This window comes from Oryx dammah, unplaced genomic scaffold (genome assembly GCF_014754425.2).
Source record: "Oryx dammah isolate SB20612 unplaced genomic scaffold, SCBI_Odam_1.1 HiC_scaffold_26, whole genome shotgun sequence".
NCBI classification, from domain to species: Eukaryota; Metazoa; Chordata; class Mammalia; order Artiodactyla; family Bovidae; genus Oryx; species Oryx dammah.
In genome coordinates, this window is record NW_024070210.1 from 62,356,939 (window position 1) to 62,376,473 (window position 19,535).

The window sequence follows — 19,535 nt, forward strand, 5'->3', positions numbered from 1 at the left end:
AAGAATTGGACCATAAAGAAAACTGAGCACCAAATAATTGCTGCTGTGACCTGTTTTGTTAGAGAAGACTCTTGAGAGTCCCTTGGACTACAAGGAGATCAAATCAGTTGATTCTAAAAGAAATCAATCCTGTATATTCATTGGAGTAACCGATACTGATACTGAAGCTCCAATACTTTGGTCACCTCATGTAAAGAGTCAACTCATTGGAAAAGATCCTGATGCTGAGAAATACTAAAGGCAGGAGGAGAAGGGGTGAAAGAAGATGAGATGGTTGGATGGTATTATCGACTCAATGGATATGAGTCTGAGTAAGCTCTGGGAGATGGTGAACTACAGGGAAGCCTGCTGTGCTGCAGTCTTTGAAGGCACAAAGTGTTGGACTCAAATGAGTGACTGAAAAGCAACAATACTATGAAATTATTTGTCTCTATTTATGACATTATATGGACACTTTGATAACTTATAGCTAATATATATTTTCTTCTTAAGATAGGGCTAAAATTGTAAGAATAGCAAAATACTAATGATGATAGTAATAATATTGTCTTAGTCCACTTCTTTTTCTCCTCTCAAGGAAGGGCTTATATCAAAAAGCAAAATTTATGACCCCTAAAAGATTTTTCTTACTTCAATTTCTACTCAAAATGCTTACCTGCAGTTATTCTGAGCAAGGACATTTAAAAGAGAATTAAAAATTCAACCATACTTTGCTTAAACAATTTGAATGACTAACTGCAGTAATTAGCTTTGAGTAAATTCACAAAGTAAATAGAGCCTTGATACTTCATAATTAAATAGAACCCCAATTTCCTTTCAGCATTTAATTCTGCATTCAAATTATCAAGCGTGCTATTTTAAACTACTTTTTGGAAATAAGTGTAATGATTTTTTTTTTTGTTCTTACATTATTAATGAGCTTTCATTCAGACTATAGATTGGCAATATTTATATAAAAGAAATGAGTATAAGAATAGCAAATAGTATATAAAATTCAAATAAAGAACTTCTTCCCCATCCATCTTCTAGAAGTTTTACTACACATCATAATAACAGTTTAAATACATTTTATATCAAAATAAGATATAAATAAATATATATTATTATTGTTTCCTCAAGCAACTGGGTGAGACTATATTTTAGCTTATATCAATTATTGCAGCTTATACAGATGCTAACACATTTCATTCCTTTTTCATGACAGTTGGATATTTCAAAATGTGAATTTCCAAGATAGGAACAAACTGATAATTCAGTTTGAAGAAGTCCTGGTGGTTTGGGAAAAGAAAGAACCACACTAGTGTTAGTGCAGATTCTTTATTACATTGCTCTGAAGTGTGTTTTGCAATTCATTGTGTCATTAGACACAACTTAAAAAAATCAAGATATTTTCCTTTTCCTTTATTTTTTTTTCTAATTATAAATTTTATTTTTACAAGAGAATTGTATTGTGTCTATCATTTTATGGTGCTTATAATAGAAATGCTATAACAACAATGGAGTCTAATTTTAGAGTAATTTTAATGATTTTCATCAGCTAATAGATTCTCTTACTTTATCCTATGAGATACTAGTCCTGAAAGATAAGATGTTCCACAAGTAAAGAGTTTTTATTAAGTATTATTAGCCCCTCTAGGAATATTTCTCTTCCATGGATCACAGTCTTCTCATGGTGAAGGGGCTTGTGTAACTCAGTGAAGCCATGAGCCTTGCCATTATGGGTCATAGTGAAGAGTTCTGACAAAACGTGGTACACTGGAGGAGGAAATGGCAATGCATTCCAGCATTCTTGCTGTGAGACCTCCATGTACATTATGACAGGGGTAATCCAGGTCTATTTCCCAACCACTGGTGCTGCAGAAGATGAAGTTGACTGGTTCTATGAAGACCTACAGTACCTGTTATAAATAACACCAACAAAAAATAAAAAATAAAAAAAAATGTCTATTTTGTTATAGGAGATTGGAATGCAAAAATAGAGATACCCAAAATTACAGGCAACTTTGGCCTTAAAATACAAAATGAAGCAGGGCAAAGGCCAAAGTTTTGCCAAGAGAACAACACCAGTCATAGCAAACACCTTTTTCCATTAACCCAAGAGACGACTCTATACATGCACATCATTAAATGGTCAATACCGAAATCGGATTGACTATGCTAGCCTGGAAAATCCCACGGACAGAGGAGCCTGACAGGCTACGATCCATGGGGTCGCAAAAGTCGGACGTGACTTAGCAACCAAACCACCACCATGCTCTTTGCAGACAAAGATGAAGTAAATTTATAAAGTCAGTGAAAAGAGTACCTGGAGCTGCCTGTGGCTCAAATCATGTGCTCCTTATTGCAAAGTTCAGACCTAAACTGAAGAAAGTAGAGAAAACCACTAAACCTTCCACTTATGACCTAAATCAAATCCCTTATGATTAAACAGTGGAGGTGATGAATAGGTTCAGGGGATTAGATCCGGTAACAGAGAGCCTGAAGAACTATGGATGGAAGTTCACAACATTGTACAGGAGGAAGGGACCAAATCCCTCCCAAAGAAACAGAAATTGAAGAAGGTAAAGTGATTGTCTTACAAATAGCTGAGGAAGGAAAAGAAGCAGATAAGAGAGAAATGGAAAGATATACCCAACTGAATGCAAAGTTCCAGGGAATAGTAAGAAGAGGTAAGAAGGCTGCTTAAATGAACATGGCAAAGAAACAGAGGAAAACAATAGAATGGGAGAGACTTGAGATGTCTTCAACAAAGAGATGTCAAGGAAACATTTCCTGCAAGGATGGGCACAATAAAGGACAGAAATGATAAGAAATTAACAGAAACAGAAGAGATTAAGAAGAGGTGGCAAGAATACACATAAGAACTATAAAAAAGGGTCTTAATGACCTAGATAACCACCACTGTGAGATCACTCTCTTAGAGCCAGAAAAATGTGAAGTCAAGCAGGCTTTAGGAAGCATTACTACAAACAAAGCTAGTGGGTGTGACAGAATTGAACTTTTTAAAATCCTAAAAGATCGCTTCTGTTCTGCACTCAGTATGCCAGCAAATTTGGAAAACTCAGCAGTGGCCACAGAACTGAAAGAGATCAGTTTTCATTCCAATCCCAAAGAAGGGAAATGCCAAAGAATGTTCAAACTACAGTATGATTGTGCTCATTTCACATGCTAGCAAGGTAATGCTCAAAATCCTTCAAGCTAGTTTTCAACAGTATGTGAACCGAGAACTTCCAGACCTAAAAGCTGGATTTAGAAAAAGTCAGAGCAAGCAGAGATCAACTTGCCAACATCTGTTGGATCACAGAAAAAGCAAAGCAATTTCAGGAAAACATCTACTTCTGCTTCATGAACTACACTAAAGCCTTTGACTGTGTGGATCACACAGCAAACAGTGGAAAATTCTTCAAAAGATGGGAATACCACCTTCTCTGCCTCCTACGAAAACTGTATGTCAGTCAGGAAGCAACAGCTAGAACCAGACATGGAAGAACTGACTGGTTCAAAATTGGGAAAGGAGTACATCAAGGCTATGTTTTGTCACATTGCTCATTTAACTTATATGCAGAGTACATCATGTAAAATGTCAGGCTGGATGAATCAAAAACCAGAATCCAGATTGCCGGGAGAAATATCAACAATCTCAGATACGCATATGATACTGCTTTAATGGCAGAAAATGAAGAGGAACCTTGATGAGCTTCTTGATGAAGGTGAAAGAGGAGAGTGAAAAAGCTGGCTTGAAACTCATCATTCAAAAAATGAAGATATGGCATCTAGTCCTGTCACTTCATAGCAAATAGGAAGGGAAAAAGTGGAAGCTGAGACAGACTTTATTTTCTTGGGCTCCAAAATCACTGTGGATGGTGACTGCAGCCATGAAATTAAAAGATACTCATTCCTTGGAGGAAAAGTATGACAAACCTCAGTTCAGTTCAGTTCAGTTCAGTCACTCAGTCGTGTCCTATGCTTTGCAACCCCATGAATCGCAGCACGCCAGGACTCCCTGTCCATCACCAACTCCCGGAGTTCACTCAGACTCACGTCCATCGTCCTCTGTCATCCCCTTCTCCTCCTGCCCCCAATCCCTCCCAGCATCAAAGTCTTTTCCAATGAGTAAACTCTTCGCATGAGGTGGCCAAAGTACTGGAGTTTCAGCTTTAGCATCATTCCTTCCAAAGAAATCCCAGGGCTGATCTCCTTCAGAATTGACTGGTTGGATCTGCTTGCAGTCCAAGGGACTCTTAAGAGTCTTCTTCAATACCACAGTTCAAAATCACCAATTCTTAGGCACTCAGCTTTCTTCACAGTCCAACTCTCATATCCATACATGACCACTGGAAAAACCATAGCCTTGACTAGACAAAACTTTGTTGGCAAAGTAATGTCTCTGGTTTTCAATATGCTATCTAGGTTGGTCATAACTTTCCTTCCAAGGAGTAAGTGCCTTTTAATTTCATGGCTGCAATAACCATCTGCAGTGATTTTGGAGCCCAAAAAAATAAAGTCTGACACTGTTTCCCCATCTATTTCCATGAAGTGATGGGACCAGATGCCATGATCTTCGTTTTCTGAATGTTGAGCTTTAAGCCAACTTTTTCACTCTCCAATTTCACTTTCATCAAGAGGCTTTTTAATTCTTCTTCACTTTCTGCCATAAGGGTGGTGTCATCTGCATATCTGAGGTTTTTGATATTTCTCCCAGCAATCTTGATTCCAGCTTGTGCTTCTTCCAGCCCAGCGTTTCTCATGATATACTCTGCATATAAGTTAAATAAGCAGGGTGACAATATACAGTCTTGACATACTCCTTTTCCTATTTGGAACCAGTCTGTTGTTCCATGTCCAGTTCTAAATGTTACTTCCTGACCTGCATATAGGTTTCTTAAGAGGCAGGTCAGGTGGTCTGGTATTCCCATCTCTTTCAGAATTTTCCACAATTTATTGTGATCCACACAGTCAAAGGCTTTGGCACAGTCAATAAAGCAGAAATAGATGTTTTTCTGGAACTCTTTTGCTTTTTCCATGATCCAGTGGATGTGGGCAATTTGATCTCTGGTTCCTCTGCCTTTTCTAAAGCAAGTTTGAACATCTGGAATTTCATGGTTCACGTATTGCTGAAACCTGGCTTGGAGAATTTTGAGCATTACTTTACTAGTGTGTGAGATGAGTGCAATTGTGCTGTAGTTTGAGCATTCTTTGGCATTGCCTTTCTTTGGGATTGGAATGAAAACTGACCTTTTGCAGTCTTGTGGCCACTGCCGAGTTTTCCAAATTTGCTGGCATATTGAGTGCAGCACTTTCAGAGCATCATCTTTCAGGATTTGAAATAGCTCAACTGGAATTCTATCACCTAGCTTTGTTGGTAGTGATGCTTTCTAAGGCCCACTTGACTTCACACTCTAGGATGTCTGGCTCTAGGTGAGTGATCACACCATTGTGATTATCTTGGTCATGAAGACCTTTTTTGTACAGTTCTTCTGTGTATTTTTGCCACCTCTTCTTAATATCTTCTGCTTCTGTTAGGTTTTCCTTTTCTCCTTTGCTTTTCACTTCTGTTCTTTTCATAGCTATTTGTAAGGCCTCCTCAGACATGGAGTAGCCATCATGGTCAACAGAAGTCCAAAATGCAGCACTTGGATGTGATCTCAAAAACAACAGAATGATCTCTGTTCGTTTCCAAGGCAAACCACTCAATTTCACAGTAATCCAAGTCTATGCCCTAACCAGTAACACTGAAGAAGCTGAAGTTGAACGGTTCTATGAAGACCTACAAGACGTTTTAGAACTAACAACGAAGAAAGATATCCTTTTCATTATAGGGGACTGGAATGCAAAGGTAGGAAGTCAAGAAACACCTGGAGTAACAGGCAAATTTGACCTTGGAATACGGAATGAAGCAGGGCAAAGACTAATAGAGTTTTGCCAAGAAAATGCACTGGTCATAGCAAACACCCTCTTCCAACAACACAAGAGAAGACTCTACACATGACATCACCAGATGGTCAACACCGAAATCAGATTGATTATATTCTTTGCAGCCAAAGATGGAGAAGCTCTATACAGTCAACAAAAACAAGACCTGGAGCTGACTGTGGCTCAGATCATGAACTCCTTATTACCAAATTCAGACTCAAATTGAAGAAAGTAGGGAAAACCGCTAGACCATTCAGGTATGACCTAAATCAAATCCCTTATGATTTTACAGTGAAAGTGAGAAATAGATTTAAGGGCCTAGATCTGATAGATAGAGTGCCTGATGAACTATGAAATGAGGTTTGTGACATTGTACAGGAGACAGGGATCAAGACCATCCCCATGGAAAAGAAATGACAAACCTTGACAGTGTTATTAAAAGGCAAAGACGTCACTGTGCTGACAAAGGTCCACACAGTCAAAGTTGTGGTTTTTCCAGTAGTCATGTACAGACGTGACAGGTGGACCATAAAGAAGGCTGAGCACCAATGAATTTATTCTTTTGAACTGTGATGCTGGAGAAGACTCTTGAGAGGCCCTTAGACAGCAGGGAGGTCAAGCCAGTCAATCCTAAAGGAAATCAACCCTGAATATTCCTTAGGAAGACCGATGGTGAAGCTCCAAATATTTGGTCACCTGATGTGATGAACCAACTCATTGGAAAAGACCCTGATGTTGGGAAATTGAAGGCAAAACAAGAGGGCAACAGCGGATGAGATGGTTAGATAGCATCACTGACTTAATGGACAGGAATTTTAGCAAACTCATGAGATAGTGGAGAACAGAGGAGCCTGGTTAGCTGCAGTCCATGGCTGACAAAGAGTCTGACGACCTTACAAATGAACAACAAGAATATTTTAATGTGCATATTAATATGTTCAAAGTACTGTGGAAAAGCAAAAATTTTACTATCATAGTCAGTCCTCAGTTTATTTGTTCTTTTTAAATGTGATTTTCATTAACCTTTTTTGAAAGCATATGAACAAGCCCTTTTGCATGAAATTCCATCTCCTATATGAAGCAGGGATGAGTCACTGATACCATGTTTGCAGCTGATTTTCTTGTACCATTGTATGGCTGGGACACAAAGTTAGCTATTCAGTAAGTGTGATAGAATGAGGTCTCCTGAGTTTTCTGTACATTAATACTGTTATCTCATCAAATATATTTTGCTCCCTAAACGAAACCCTTGAATCCTCGAGGATATCAAGAAATTTATTTTCTCTATCTTGTTTTCCCCTTGCATCTTAGAACATAAGACTACCAAGCAGGAACAAAGTTAACATAGACAGATCAGACTGAATGGAAACAATTGGAATCTGTAAAGTCAATGCTGTAAAGTTGACAGTTAAGTCAACTTTAATCTGTTTTAATGAAAACTGTTAAATACCAACTGTAACAAGGAACCGAGGAACCAAGGAACCAGGTTCTGGATTGGGAACAAAAAGGAGAGTTTAGGCACGGGCCCAGTCCCCAGGTGTTCACAATCTCTTTAAGAAGACAGGTAGGCATTTAACTCTATTAAGACTGATTATTCATGTGTGTGTATGTGTTAGGTTGCTTCATTCCTGTCTGACTCTTTGCAACCGTATGAACTGTAGCCCACCAGGTTCCTCTGTCCATGGGATTCTGCAGGCAAGAATACTGGAGTGGGTTGCCATACTCTCTTCTAGGCGATCTTCCCAACCCAGGGATTGAACTCCCATCTTCTACATCTCCTGCATCAGCACATGGGTTCTTTACCACGAGCACCACCGGGGAAATCCTCAAGACAGATTGTGTCTACTGTCTATTGCAGATTGCTTTGCTGATGTAATATGTTTCCAGTTCTTTATTTAGCTAGCATCCTGTGGGACAAGCAAGTATTTTTTTCACTCAGATATATTCATTGTCCTTTACAGAGAATACATGAATAGAATCAATTTTTACTTATCTGATTACACTATTAATTATCTCTAGATCCATTCTTCTTAGCAACATTTATTAATGTTTCATGTTGACTCAAATCCTACTGAGATGATAATAAGTGATGTATTTGGAGGTTTTTAACTAATTTATCTACTTGGAATGATGGTCAGTGGTCAATCTGTCTCTTACCATCCTTCTGAAACAGATTCTTAGCAGATGTTCAGAAGCTGATACCTGATATTTCTTCTCTCCAAAGAGCTACGTTCTCATTAAAATTTAAAACATTTAAAAAATGTTATTTAATGTTCTTTTTTTGTCAAGTACAAATTTTATTTTAATATGTACTAATATGCATTGTATAATTCTTGGAACATATGACAAACAATTAGTACATTTTATCATTTTAAATCTATAATGCTAGACAAGATATAATCCCACAGTGCCCCCATTGTCTTTATATGCATATTGTATTCCTGGAAGCCATGAGCCTAGACTTCTCCAAAGCCACTCGGTCTTTAGCTCAAGGATAAACTCAAGAAGTAATCTAATTTTAAATAATTGAAGTCTGCCTTGGAACTTTAGTCGTCCACAAGCAAAAATCCACTTTTCTCTCTAGGACAAGGTCAGCAGCAAGCCATACCCAGATCTTTGCAGTGGGCTTTCATTTATACACTGGTTTCATTCTATTCAGAAAGTACCTTTGTAAGTCTCAAAGTAGAGGGCTTCAGTGAGTGCAATGAGAATGTCCTGGCAAGTAATATCTGGAAAGTGAATGCAGGCCGATTGCATTCAGTTCTCACAATATTATGAAAGGGGGCTGTGGGTTATATTGCAGTGTTTCTAAGCTGATTATCCAGAACAGAGGCTCAGCTTGATGCCAGTTCTTTTACATGCATTGCCAGACTAAACAAGTACCTTTTGAGGTTCATCCATCACAATTTATGATACATTAAGCTAAATCTAATGTTCTCTGAAGCTGGTGTTATGGGATTTTCTATATTCAGGCTAAGAAATTGCATTTGGGGAAAGGGATTTCTTCTCTTTTTCTCCATAGAGTTTCTTTAGTTCTACAGAGTCTTGTTATGTCTATTGCAGCGCTGTTATATTCTGGTACTAATCGCAGATTGATTTTAAGTATTTGAAATCTTAACTGGTAGCAGGAAATGACTTTAAATTAACATTGCATGAACTACTATAAATTGTTCACTGTAAAGTGTGTTTAATTATAAATGAAGAAACCTGTTTCCCAGTTGATTAACTGTATTAAACACTTCATATTTTCAAAGATCTACACTATTGTTAATAAGCTATTTCTCACAATGGTCTCAGAGGGAGTCTAATACTATCACCTCCTATTTTTATAAATGATGCACTTGACCCATAAAAATTAGATTGCCCATATTGGACCACATAGAAATGAAAAACTGGAATGGGGTTTCAAGTTCTTAATGTACCTGTGCCTAGTTAACAGAGCTATGCTCTTAGTTTTCTGAGCACCTAAAGTAAGTTAGAAAATTAAGTAAATTTGTCAGATGGCTACACACACACACACACACACACACACACTTTTTTTTTTTTCCTTTAGAACATTTCTGTTCTGTATGTAAAACCAGTTATTTTGTTATGGAGTAATATAAAACACACAAAAGAGCTAGCTCCTCAGTCAATTAATCCATGCTACTTATTCTGATATTCCTCACCTTTTGCTCATTGCCAGACTGACTTGTCCCTCTTGTCCCTCTCAGAGTCTATCTTTTGAGAGACTAATATGATTGACTTTGGCCAAATAGTAGAATTGTCTGATACTGATATCAACAAATATTTGTGGCAAGGAGTTCAGTCTTTAAAGTCTACTTGGTTATATTGCTCTCTATTAAAACTATAATTTTATTTATGAATTGATTATTAAATCTATAATCTTTAATATTTTTACTTTGAATTTTCAAAGTTTTCTCTCATGAATAAAACAGTCCAGGATGTATAACATAGATATTGATATCTTTTTTTTTTATCAGTGGTTTTTGAATTGTTTAGTAGTTTAAATCTCATTTGTCTGATGAGTTTGCAGTTCTCTCAACATCAGTATCCCTTTAATATGTCACTGTACAGAGAACAGAGCTAGAAAACAATAGTTACCTCATCAATAAATTTTAATCATTGAAACATCAGGGTTTTATTGTGGTGTTTGTATATGACAACCAATTTAAAACTTATGAGTGGAATTTATCCTAAATGTACCTCCATATGAACTTATTAATATGTATATAATTTTTTATCTTTGAAAATGGTATATTATCTGTTTCATCTTTTTAAATGTAGGTTTATTATTTCTCTATAGAAACAGGATAAGGAAAATTCTTACCAAATGAAAGGAAACTTTAGTTTAAATGTTGTGAGTGCTAATGAAAGTAAATGCCCCTTGACATACTATGTTTTGCTAAGTCGCTTCAGTCGTGTCCGACTCTGTGTGACCCCATAGACGGCAGCCCACTAGGTTCCTCTGTCCCTGGGATTCTCCAGGCAAGAACACTGGAGTGGATTGCCATTTGCTTCTCCAGCGCATGAAAGTGAAAAGTGAAAGTGAAGTCACTCAGTCATGTCCGACTTAGCGACCCCATGGACTGCGTTTTAGGTCTATTAAATAAAAGAAAATGACATTCTGTGATCTTATAATTTTGTTTGTGCTGTAGAACTTCAACTATATTTGAATTATATGTGCACAGTATTTCATATCAGATGTAAGTAGCCAGATGTGGAGATTTTTTAACACATTTCGCTTTCTAGATATAATGTAAAGTCACATGCTTCAGTTCCTTATTAAAATATATAAATGTGACTCTACATAATGAATTACATAATTTCTCCTGATTTCATCCTAGAGTCATGTACTGATAAAGTTAGGGTTGGAATAAATAAGTTTCATCAGTTGCATTTGGAAGATGTAACAAACAACAACATAAGAACCTGACTTAAATATTTGTCTTCCGGTGATTTTGTTAAGACTGCAGCCTTGTGCATTTTCTAAACAATATTTTGGAGGATTCTCCTCTGTGGTTCAGACTTCTTTAAACTCATTAAACATTTCACATATTTTTAGACATAAGTATCATATGTACAGGTTAGATAGATTGAACTATAAATTATGAATACACAATTTGCCATATGTAAGGATCGAAGTTATGTCTATTTTGTTCATCTCATATTATAAGGGTCTTGCCAGTGCCTGGTTCTGAATACGAGCCCCATAAATATTTCTTGAATTTAAAAAAAAAGACATACAAACACCTTTTGTGATATTCATTTATCTCTTCTTATTAAGATACAAACAAGAAAGCAGATGAAAATACTTGAGGCTGAAAAGTAAAGAAAATTAAAATATCTCTTTGTGATTTAAAAATGAATTAATTTCTAGTGTGTTCTCAAATAGTTCTAAATCCGTGGTATTTCCTGGCCTTTTTTGAACTGAGGAAAATCAAGTTAAACTCAAGAAAGTCTACCCAGAATGCAATTAGTAGGCCTCCAATATCTGCAGATCCTCTAAATTCACAACATTTTTGCCAGTGTCATCATATATTTAGGTTTAATGGTAAAAGAGAATGAACACTATTTTATTCTGATAATTATGTTTCAATGCATATGCTCCATTTCATTGTGTAGGCATGATGATGTTGGAAAAGGGCATGGATAGGGTATTGGGGAAGAGAAAAATGTGTACATAACAGTATTACTGCAATTAAAAAAAAAAAACTATATTACAAACTGAATACCATAGGATCATTCAAAGTTCAGAACTGAGCCCTTAAAAAAAAAAAAAAAACAATAGATGCTCTGCTGGCACTTTCAGGTATCGTGATTACTGACACAGGCTGTGAGAACAGCAATGACCTTAGACCTAGAAGGCACTGCTGTTAGGATACAAACACAGCATATTTTCCAAGCCATCTGCCAAGAGGTTCTTTGGCCATCTTCATGAGATAGCCAGTAAATGGTTTCTACTGAAGTCATCTATGTATGGTGGAACAGAGCTATCATAGCAATTTTTCTGAAAAAACATTTTTCTTCAATTCAGTTTATTTCAATACTATATGAAAGTGCCTCATGAATATGAAGTGATATGAAGTAACTGAATTCTTACCAAACTAGTTTTGGTCAGCATGTAAACAGAACTTTAAAATTTTCTTTAATATGAAATTTTCAAAGTATTTGAGTTATTTGAGAAATGGTGCCATAATAGGTATGACATAGGTAAGAAATTGGGCTTAATGATCCAGATAATTATTTTTAATTCTAATACCTACATGACTTTATATAAACATATTTCATCATTTGTTCAAAATTCAAAGGCAACAATGTTTAAGTATCATATTTTTTAAGTATCATTTTTATATTCCTGGAAAATATTGTCCGATTTATAAAAATCCATTTTAGAGTCTGTAAGTAATTTAGTTATTTAGATTGTTTTTAAATTACCTAAAAGAGTTTTAATATGTACACTACTTGGAAATTGAAGAAACACATATACATTTTATTTTATTTTGTTTTACTTTATTTCAGACCAGAGATGACTACCTATATATAGTGAATTAATCCCTAACATTATGAAAGTAACACTAATTACTTATGGAATTTTTATGTTTTAGCATTAAAAAAAGGACGATTTTGGATCACACCAGATCCTTATCACAAAGATGACAACATCCAGATTGGGCGTGAGGTGAAAATATCTTGCCAAGTAGAAGCTGTTCCTTCTGAGGAGTTAACATTTAGTTGGTTTAAAAATGGTCGTCCATTAAGAAGTTCTGAGCGGATGGTTATTACGCAGACTGATCCGGATGTCTCCCCGGGAACGACCAACTTGGACATCATTGATTTAAAATTCACGGATTTTGGGACATACACATGTGTAGCATCTCTGAAGGGAGGCGGAATATCTGATATCAGTATTGATGTTAATATATCCAGCAGCACAGGTAAGAAGCATATTTATGATTTAAAAGATGTTCACATTGAAAACCTTTTTTTTTAATGTTGAATATATAAAATAGTCTTCAGTCAATCTAAGAACATTCTTATTTTCAAAAAGTTTCCTGAAACCAAAATCTTAACATTCCAAATGCCCAATAAATATCATGTTAAGAGACTTTGATTTTTGATTAGATTTAGATTTACATGAAGTTTTGTTTAGATTTACATGAGGTTTTACAGAAATAATGCACATAAAATTAATAGTGTGGGCTATAATAGATACAGACTTCTGGATTAGATGGTGCCAGGTTTTAAATTATTAACTAGGAACTCTCTGTAAAGCCTGTAATTATATTAATTGATAAAGTTAAATACCAAATGTTGAAAGAATTGGGACAATTTTCAGAAAATTGAAACAAATAGAAACTATTTATTCCTAAGAATAAAACATCAAGAGATAAGTTGAGTATTAAAATATAAGTTATATAAGAAATATATTTTCCACCAAGATAAAAAAAGATAAACATGTTAAAATTGTAATCAGATGTGACTCTTTGTAGACCTTTATGTTAGGATCTCTTCACAATGAGAATGACTAAATATAAAAATATATTGGAGTGAAATTTCTTCTATTAAGATCAAAATTATGTTATCGATTTTCTCTCAATCAAATGAACATCCTTAGGTGAGGACAATTGCAGGACTTTGGTATGGAGGACATTAATTCTTAGGATGTTTTGAAGCCCTGCGATTTTATGAACTGCAGTGAGTATGCGTTTGGAGAACTCCAGTGTAGCTTTATTTGTTTTGACAGCTTGTTAACTAGATTGAGGCTTAATTTAGAATTTTCATATAATCTGAGGGTGAGTAATATGTGTTAAAAACAAAGAGCACAAATGTAGATTGCAAACATACTGTTTTGAAGGAATTAAAATAGTCAACGTCTTCTTTCCAGTCAGGCAGTATTTTGATTGTTGTGTGTTAACAGATGGACTTGTGATTTTGTGTCTTCTCATGATTCAATTGCAATACACGCTGAATTTATTTTACTTCTTAAGGGATATAGTCCATACTTTTGGTGACCAAATATGCTTGCTTTTCACCATTCTAGATCATTTCTAAGGAATATTCAATTCTAGGGTGATGGATGGTACTTGCGTATGGAAAGATGTTCTTTCCTAGGTAACAAACAAACAAAAACCACAACAATAACTATTTAATCAAAATTAGTGCTATCCCTAGGAGATGGACTAATTTTAGGATATATAAGGAAATCTGTTGATATATTCAGTCACCAGTCATTTATGTATTTATTCGATCAGCAAAATAGCCATTGAATGCCTACATCAATATGCTAGGGGACACCCGATATATGATAATTCCTATAAGAGTAAGAACAATTTTGTGAGATCTGTGAAATTTGCCCTTATTTATGAGAGACAATTTTCAAGTGGTCTACATTCAATCACGACCATTGCTTTGTTTGTTTGCCTGGTTTTTGCTTCTTTCTTTTTTGGAACTAGTGACACAAACTCAAAGGCAAAGAATCAGTGTTCCTGTCCAAACAGAGCACAGTAAGGAGAAAATAGAGAGGAGACAGGAGCATTATATAATTATTCACCAAATGAGTCCTAGCACTCATTTTTATATAACCTAATAATATTGCCAGTTTGAAACTATGTGTTGTAAATGACCAGCATTAATTTATGAAATTTCCAAAGATTTTTCCAGGAAAATGCTAAAAGATGATCAGAGAAGTAGAAAACACTCAAAATTACCTCTTAGTAATAAAAATGTAGTTGTAATAAAGTTTTTTTAACCATTATCATTTTGTCTGGTCACCAAAGGTGATAATACCAAAAATAAAGGAGATATATTTTTGTTTGTTTTAAACATTTTATTTTGTATTGAAGTATAGCCAATTAGCAATGTTGTGGTAATTTCAGATGAACAGTGAAGGGTCTCAGCCATACATATATATGTATCAATTCTCCCCCAAAGTCCCCTCCCATCCAGGTTGGAACATAACACTGAGTAGTGTTCTATGTGCTATACAATAGTTCCTTGCTGGTTATCCATTTTTAATATAGCAGTGTGTACCTTCCCGAAATGACCTTCTGCAAATCCCTAACTGTCCCTTCCTCCCCCCAAATCCTGCAACCATAAGTTCGTTTTCTAAGTCTGTCTCTTTGTTTTGTAAGTAAGTTCATTTGTATCATTTCTTTTTAGATTCCACATATAAGGGATGTCATAGGATATCTCTAAAGGAGATATGTTAAATCCTTTTCCAAAACATTTCGCTTTCCTGCCCTACCCACCACAGACAGACCTGGTTGTCTGTCTCCTCACTTGAGTGGAAACTCCATGAAGTCTGGGAACTTGTCCGTATTGTTCATTGTTGTGATCTCAGCCTTTGAAACATTACATGGCACTTGCCGCTAAGTCGCTTCAGTCGTGTCCGACTCTGTGCAGCCCCAGAGATGGCAGCTCACTAGGCTCCCCCGTCCCTGGGATTCTCCAGGCAAGAACACTGGAGTGGGTTGCCATTTCCTTCTCCAGTTCATGAAAGTGAAAAGTGAAAGTGAAGTCGCTCAGTCAGAAAGCTACATGCACAAATTAGTTTATTGTTTGATTTAATAATTATTTATTATCTTTTGCATGGCACTTAGAAGATAATAATTATTAAATCAAAACAATAAACTAATTTGTGCATGTAGCTTTCCCTTTAGGTTTGCTTTCCTCCTCCTATTATTACCTTCCCAAGATAGACATTTGGTGTTGTAATTCCTGATCATATAATTCTCTACTGACTTTAAGAAGAGTCATTCAAAAGACCAATTTATACTATGATTTAATGTGCTACAACTCTCAGGGACAGGGCTGGCTCCATAATTTGTGGTGTCCAGTGAAAAATTGTTAAGGCATGTCCCTTGTTCAGAACTTGATAAGAATTTCTTGATGGCAATAACAAAGCATTAAACCAAGTGAGGAGGCCTTTCTAAACATGGCTGTGCAGGTGACATGCTTACAGGGCAATCTGTGCAGGGAACTGTACTTTGCTAGAGATTCACAGAAGATGGTGTTGAAAGGATAAGTCACTGAAGGAGATTTCATATTCTGTTTTCATGCTGAAACTGGATTTGATGTTTCATTTTGCTCACAGTACAGTAGAGTACCAGACTGCAGCATAAAGATCTGTAGACCAGAGACTGTGTGATTCAGTTGGTATCAGTAAAAACTGTATTTATCCCTGCAGAGTAGGGAAAATACTTAAAGAGGGCTTTGATATGAAATATAGAGAGATTACTGGGAAATAGAGTTTGAACAAGCTATAGCATGCAGGATGCTATGACGAATGGCATCACTGACTTGATGGACCTGAGTCTGAGCAAGCTCCAGAAGTTAGTGATGGACAGGGAAGCCTGGCGTGCTTCAGTCCATGGGGTCCCAAAGAGTCGGACAGGACTGAGTGACTGAACTGAACTGAACTGATAGCATGCAGGAAAATCCGGGACTATATTGATTCTATGAACCATATAGAATTCAGAGGAAATTCACACAAATTGGGTGAGTGAAGTCAAAGAAAAGGAAACTACTGTTTAGACGTAAGTACATAATGTGAGGCCATTTTGGGTTTTGTTAATTATACTAGTTTAGGGAGTTTATAATTGTTTCTTATTTGTTAAACTGTGTATATGTTAAATGTAAGCAAATTTAGGATGAAATTTTAAATTTAAAAATTCTAACCTTTGTTTTCCATACAGAATTTTATATTGAATCTTAGTTATTACTGTTTTAAGATACATATATGAAATTCATTAAGATGAGAATGAAGTACCATTAAGATGAGAATGAAGTACCATTAAGATAGTTCTGCCTAATAGATTGAAAACTGTTTCTTTAAATGACAGGAGTGCATTTCCAGATCTGCTTTTGAGAACCTTAATACTGAAATATAAAATACCTCGGGAAGGTAAATCCTAGTTTACAGAATTATTAATATTTTTAAAAGACAATGATTTAATTAAAAAAAAATTTAAAGAGAGAGGCTGCATGTGTTTTGGAGTTTGCCTCCTGCATCTGATTGAATAATGAAAATTATGATATATGTGAAAATAGATTATCTCTTCTTCTTACTTTAATTCCTTATTAGAAATATTTTTCCCCCTGATTCTACAAACATGCAAACTGTTTTATTGTGAGTGTTTGTTGTTCTGTCAATTTAGAATTCATGTTCCTTGCAGATTCTTTTACTATGTTACTGCTCTGTGTGTCTGGTTATATGTCTATGGTGACAGATAATGGGCCTTGCCCATTGGGAGCTTAGAGTCTAAGCTGTCAAATTACTTACTGTCAGATGATTTAAAAACTAGGCACAAGATATAGTGGAATAGAAACTGTACTTAAAATTTGATTAGACTTCTGTAGGATTCGTGAATGTTTTTGTCAACATTGACAAACTGTCGGCCCAGGAAAATTCCACAGAAAACCAACATTTGAGTTAAATCTTGATGGAAGTGGCACTGTGACCGTGGTGGTGAAGTGAGAACACATTTGGCAGAATATACAGGATAAAGGAAGTCCCAGAAACACTATGTGATTATTGCTTTTGATGTAGAATTAATATCAGCTGATATTAATATAGGCAAGTTTTATTGGTTTGTTTTATTTTATTGTTATCACTAATGAAGTATATTTTATGTGTCTAGACTACAAATAAGTTTTAAAGAACATTTAGTAATCACTGGCAAGTTCTTAATTTAAAAATGAAATTACTGAAATATTACTTGTTGCAATTAAATCTTATAAAATGAAAATCCTTCACATACTTGCTGGAAAATGCACATAAATTTTAGCCTAAAATTTTGGCAACAGTTAAAATAATCCTCAAAATATTATCACTTATCTGTTATACATTTCAGTTCAGTTCAGTTCAGTCATTCAGCCATGTCTGACTCTTTGTGGCCCCATGAATCGCAGCATGCCAGGCCTCCCTGTTCATCACTAACTTCCAGAGTTCACTCAAACTCATGTCCTTCGAGTCATTGATGCCATCCAGCCATCTCATCCTCTGTCATCCCTTTCTACTCCTGCCCGCAACCTCTCCCAGCATCAGAGTCTTTTCCAATGAGTCAACTCTTCGCATGAGGTAGCCAAAGTACTGGAGTTTCAGCTTTAGCATCAGTCCTTCCAATGAACACCCAGGACTGACCTCCCTTAGGATGGACTGGTTGGACCTCCTTGCAGTCCAAGGGACTCTCAAGAGTCTTCTTCAACACCACAGTTCAAAAGCATCAATTCTTTGGTGCTCAGTTTTCTTCACAGTCCAACTCTCACACCCATACATGATCACTGGGAAAACCATAGCCTTGACTAGACGGACCTTTGTTGGCAAAGTAATGTCTCTGCTTTTAAATATGCTGTCTAAGTTGGTCATAACTTTCCTTCCAAGGAGTAAGTGTCTTTTAATTTCATGGCTGCAGTCACCATCTGCAGTGATTTTGGAGCCCCCCAAAATAAAGTCTGACACTGTTTCCACTGTTTCCCCATCTATTTCCCATGAAGTGATGGGACCAGATGCCATGATCTTCATTTTCTGAATGTTGAGCTTTAAGCCAACTTTTTCACTCTCCTCTTTCACTTTCATCAAGAGGCTTTTTAGTTCTTCTTCACTTTCTGCCATAAGGGTGGTGTCATCTGCATATCTGAGGTTATTGATATTTCTCCCGGCAATCTTGATTCCAGCTTGTGCTTCTTCCAGCCCAGCATTTCTCATGATATACTCTGCATATAAATTAAATAAGCAGAGTGACAATATACAGCCTTGATGTACTCCTTTTCCTATTTGGAACCAGTCTATTGTTCCATGTCCAGTTCTAACTGTTGCTTCCTGACCTGCATATAGGTTTCTCAAGAGGCAAGTCAGGTGGTCTGGTATTTCCATCTCTTTTAGAATCTTTCACAGTTTATTGTGATCCACACAGTCAAAGGCTTTGGCATAGTCCATAAAGCAGAAATAGATGTTATACATTTATATAAGTATAAATGTTATAGATTTTCAATTTTCAGAGAGCTTGCTAAATAACATCCCATTGCCTCCTGTAATATTGTTCTGCATCAAGTCCTTTGGTGCTCCTGAGCTTGCATGCGTTCCTTTGCATGACCTAAAAACTTGTAGGTTTATACTAAAATTTGAAGCCTGCATTATGCCTTGAAAATACAAATAGTGAGCCTGGTGATCTGTGGAATTCCATGGTGAGACATCTGGTGGGCAAATATAACAGAAGACTTGATACAAATTTGATAATTTATTTTCTTCCCTGTTAAGGTAGAGGAGCATTTTATAAAGCAGAAAATGGAGCAAGATTGAGAGGATTAAACTGGAGCTAGCAATATAAATATAGGTGCAAAGAGAAGGTGACAAATTGAGAAAGTTAGTTTGAAATTTTCTCTTTCAGTACTACCTGACTAGATACTATAATTATGATAGTTAAGTGTCTGTGCAAGTATTCCCATCTGTGAAATGAAAGTTCTTGATAATATAGGACTATGGTACACAACTAATAAGAATAGTTAATGAGCATGAGAGCAAAAGACAAATGATTATCTTAATGGATTTGCTTCTTTGCCATTTTCAAGTTATAGAGGTGTAGAGACTCATGAAATTGTGCTTATTAGAACTAAAGTTT

General features: G+C 36.0%; 1 protein-coding gene across 1 annotated transcript in view; it reads left to right on the forward strand.

Annotated features, from left to right (window-relative positions):
* MDGA2 (MAM domain containing glycosylphosphatidylinositol anchor 2) overlaps positions 1 to 19,535 on the forward strand; it is a 915,731-nt gene that overhangs the window by 642,678 nt on the left and 253,518 nt on the right. Inside the window, exon 7 of the mRNA XM_040226786.1 lies at positions 12,522 to 12,851. Within this exon, the coding sequence (XP_040082720.1) occupies positions 12,522 to 12,851 (330 nt within the window). The remainder of the gene's footprint in view (positions 1 to 12,521; positions 12,852 to 19,535) is intronic.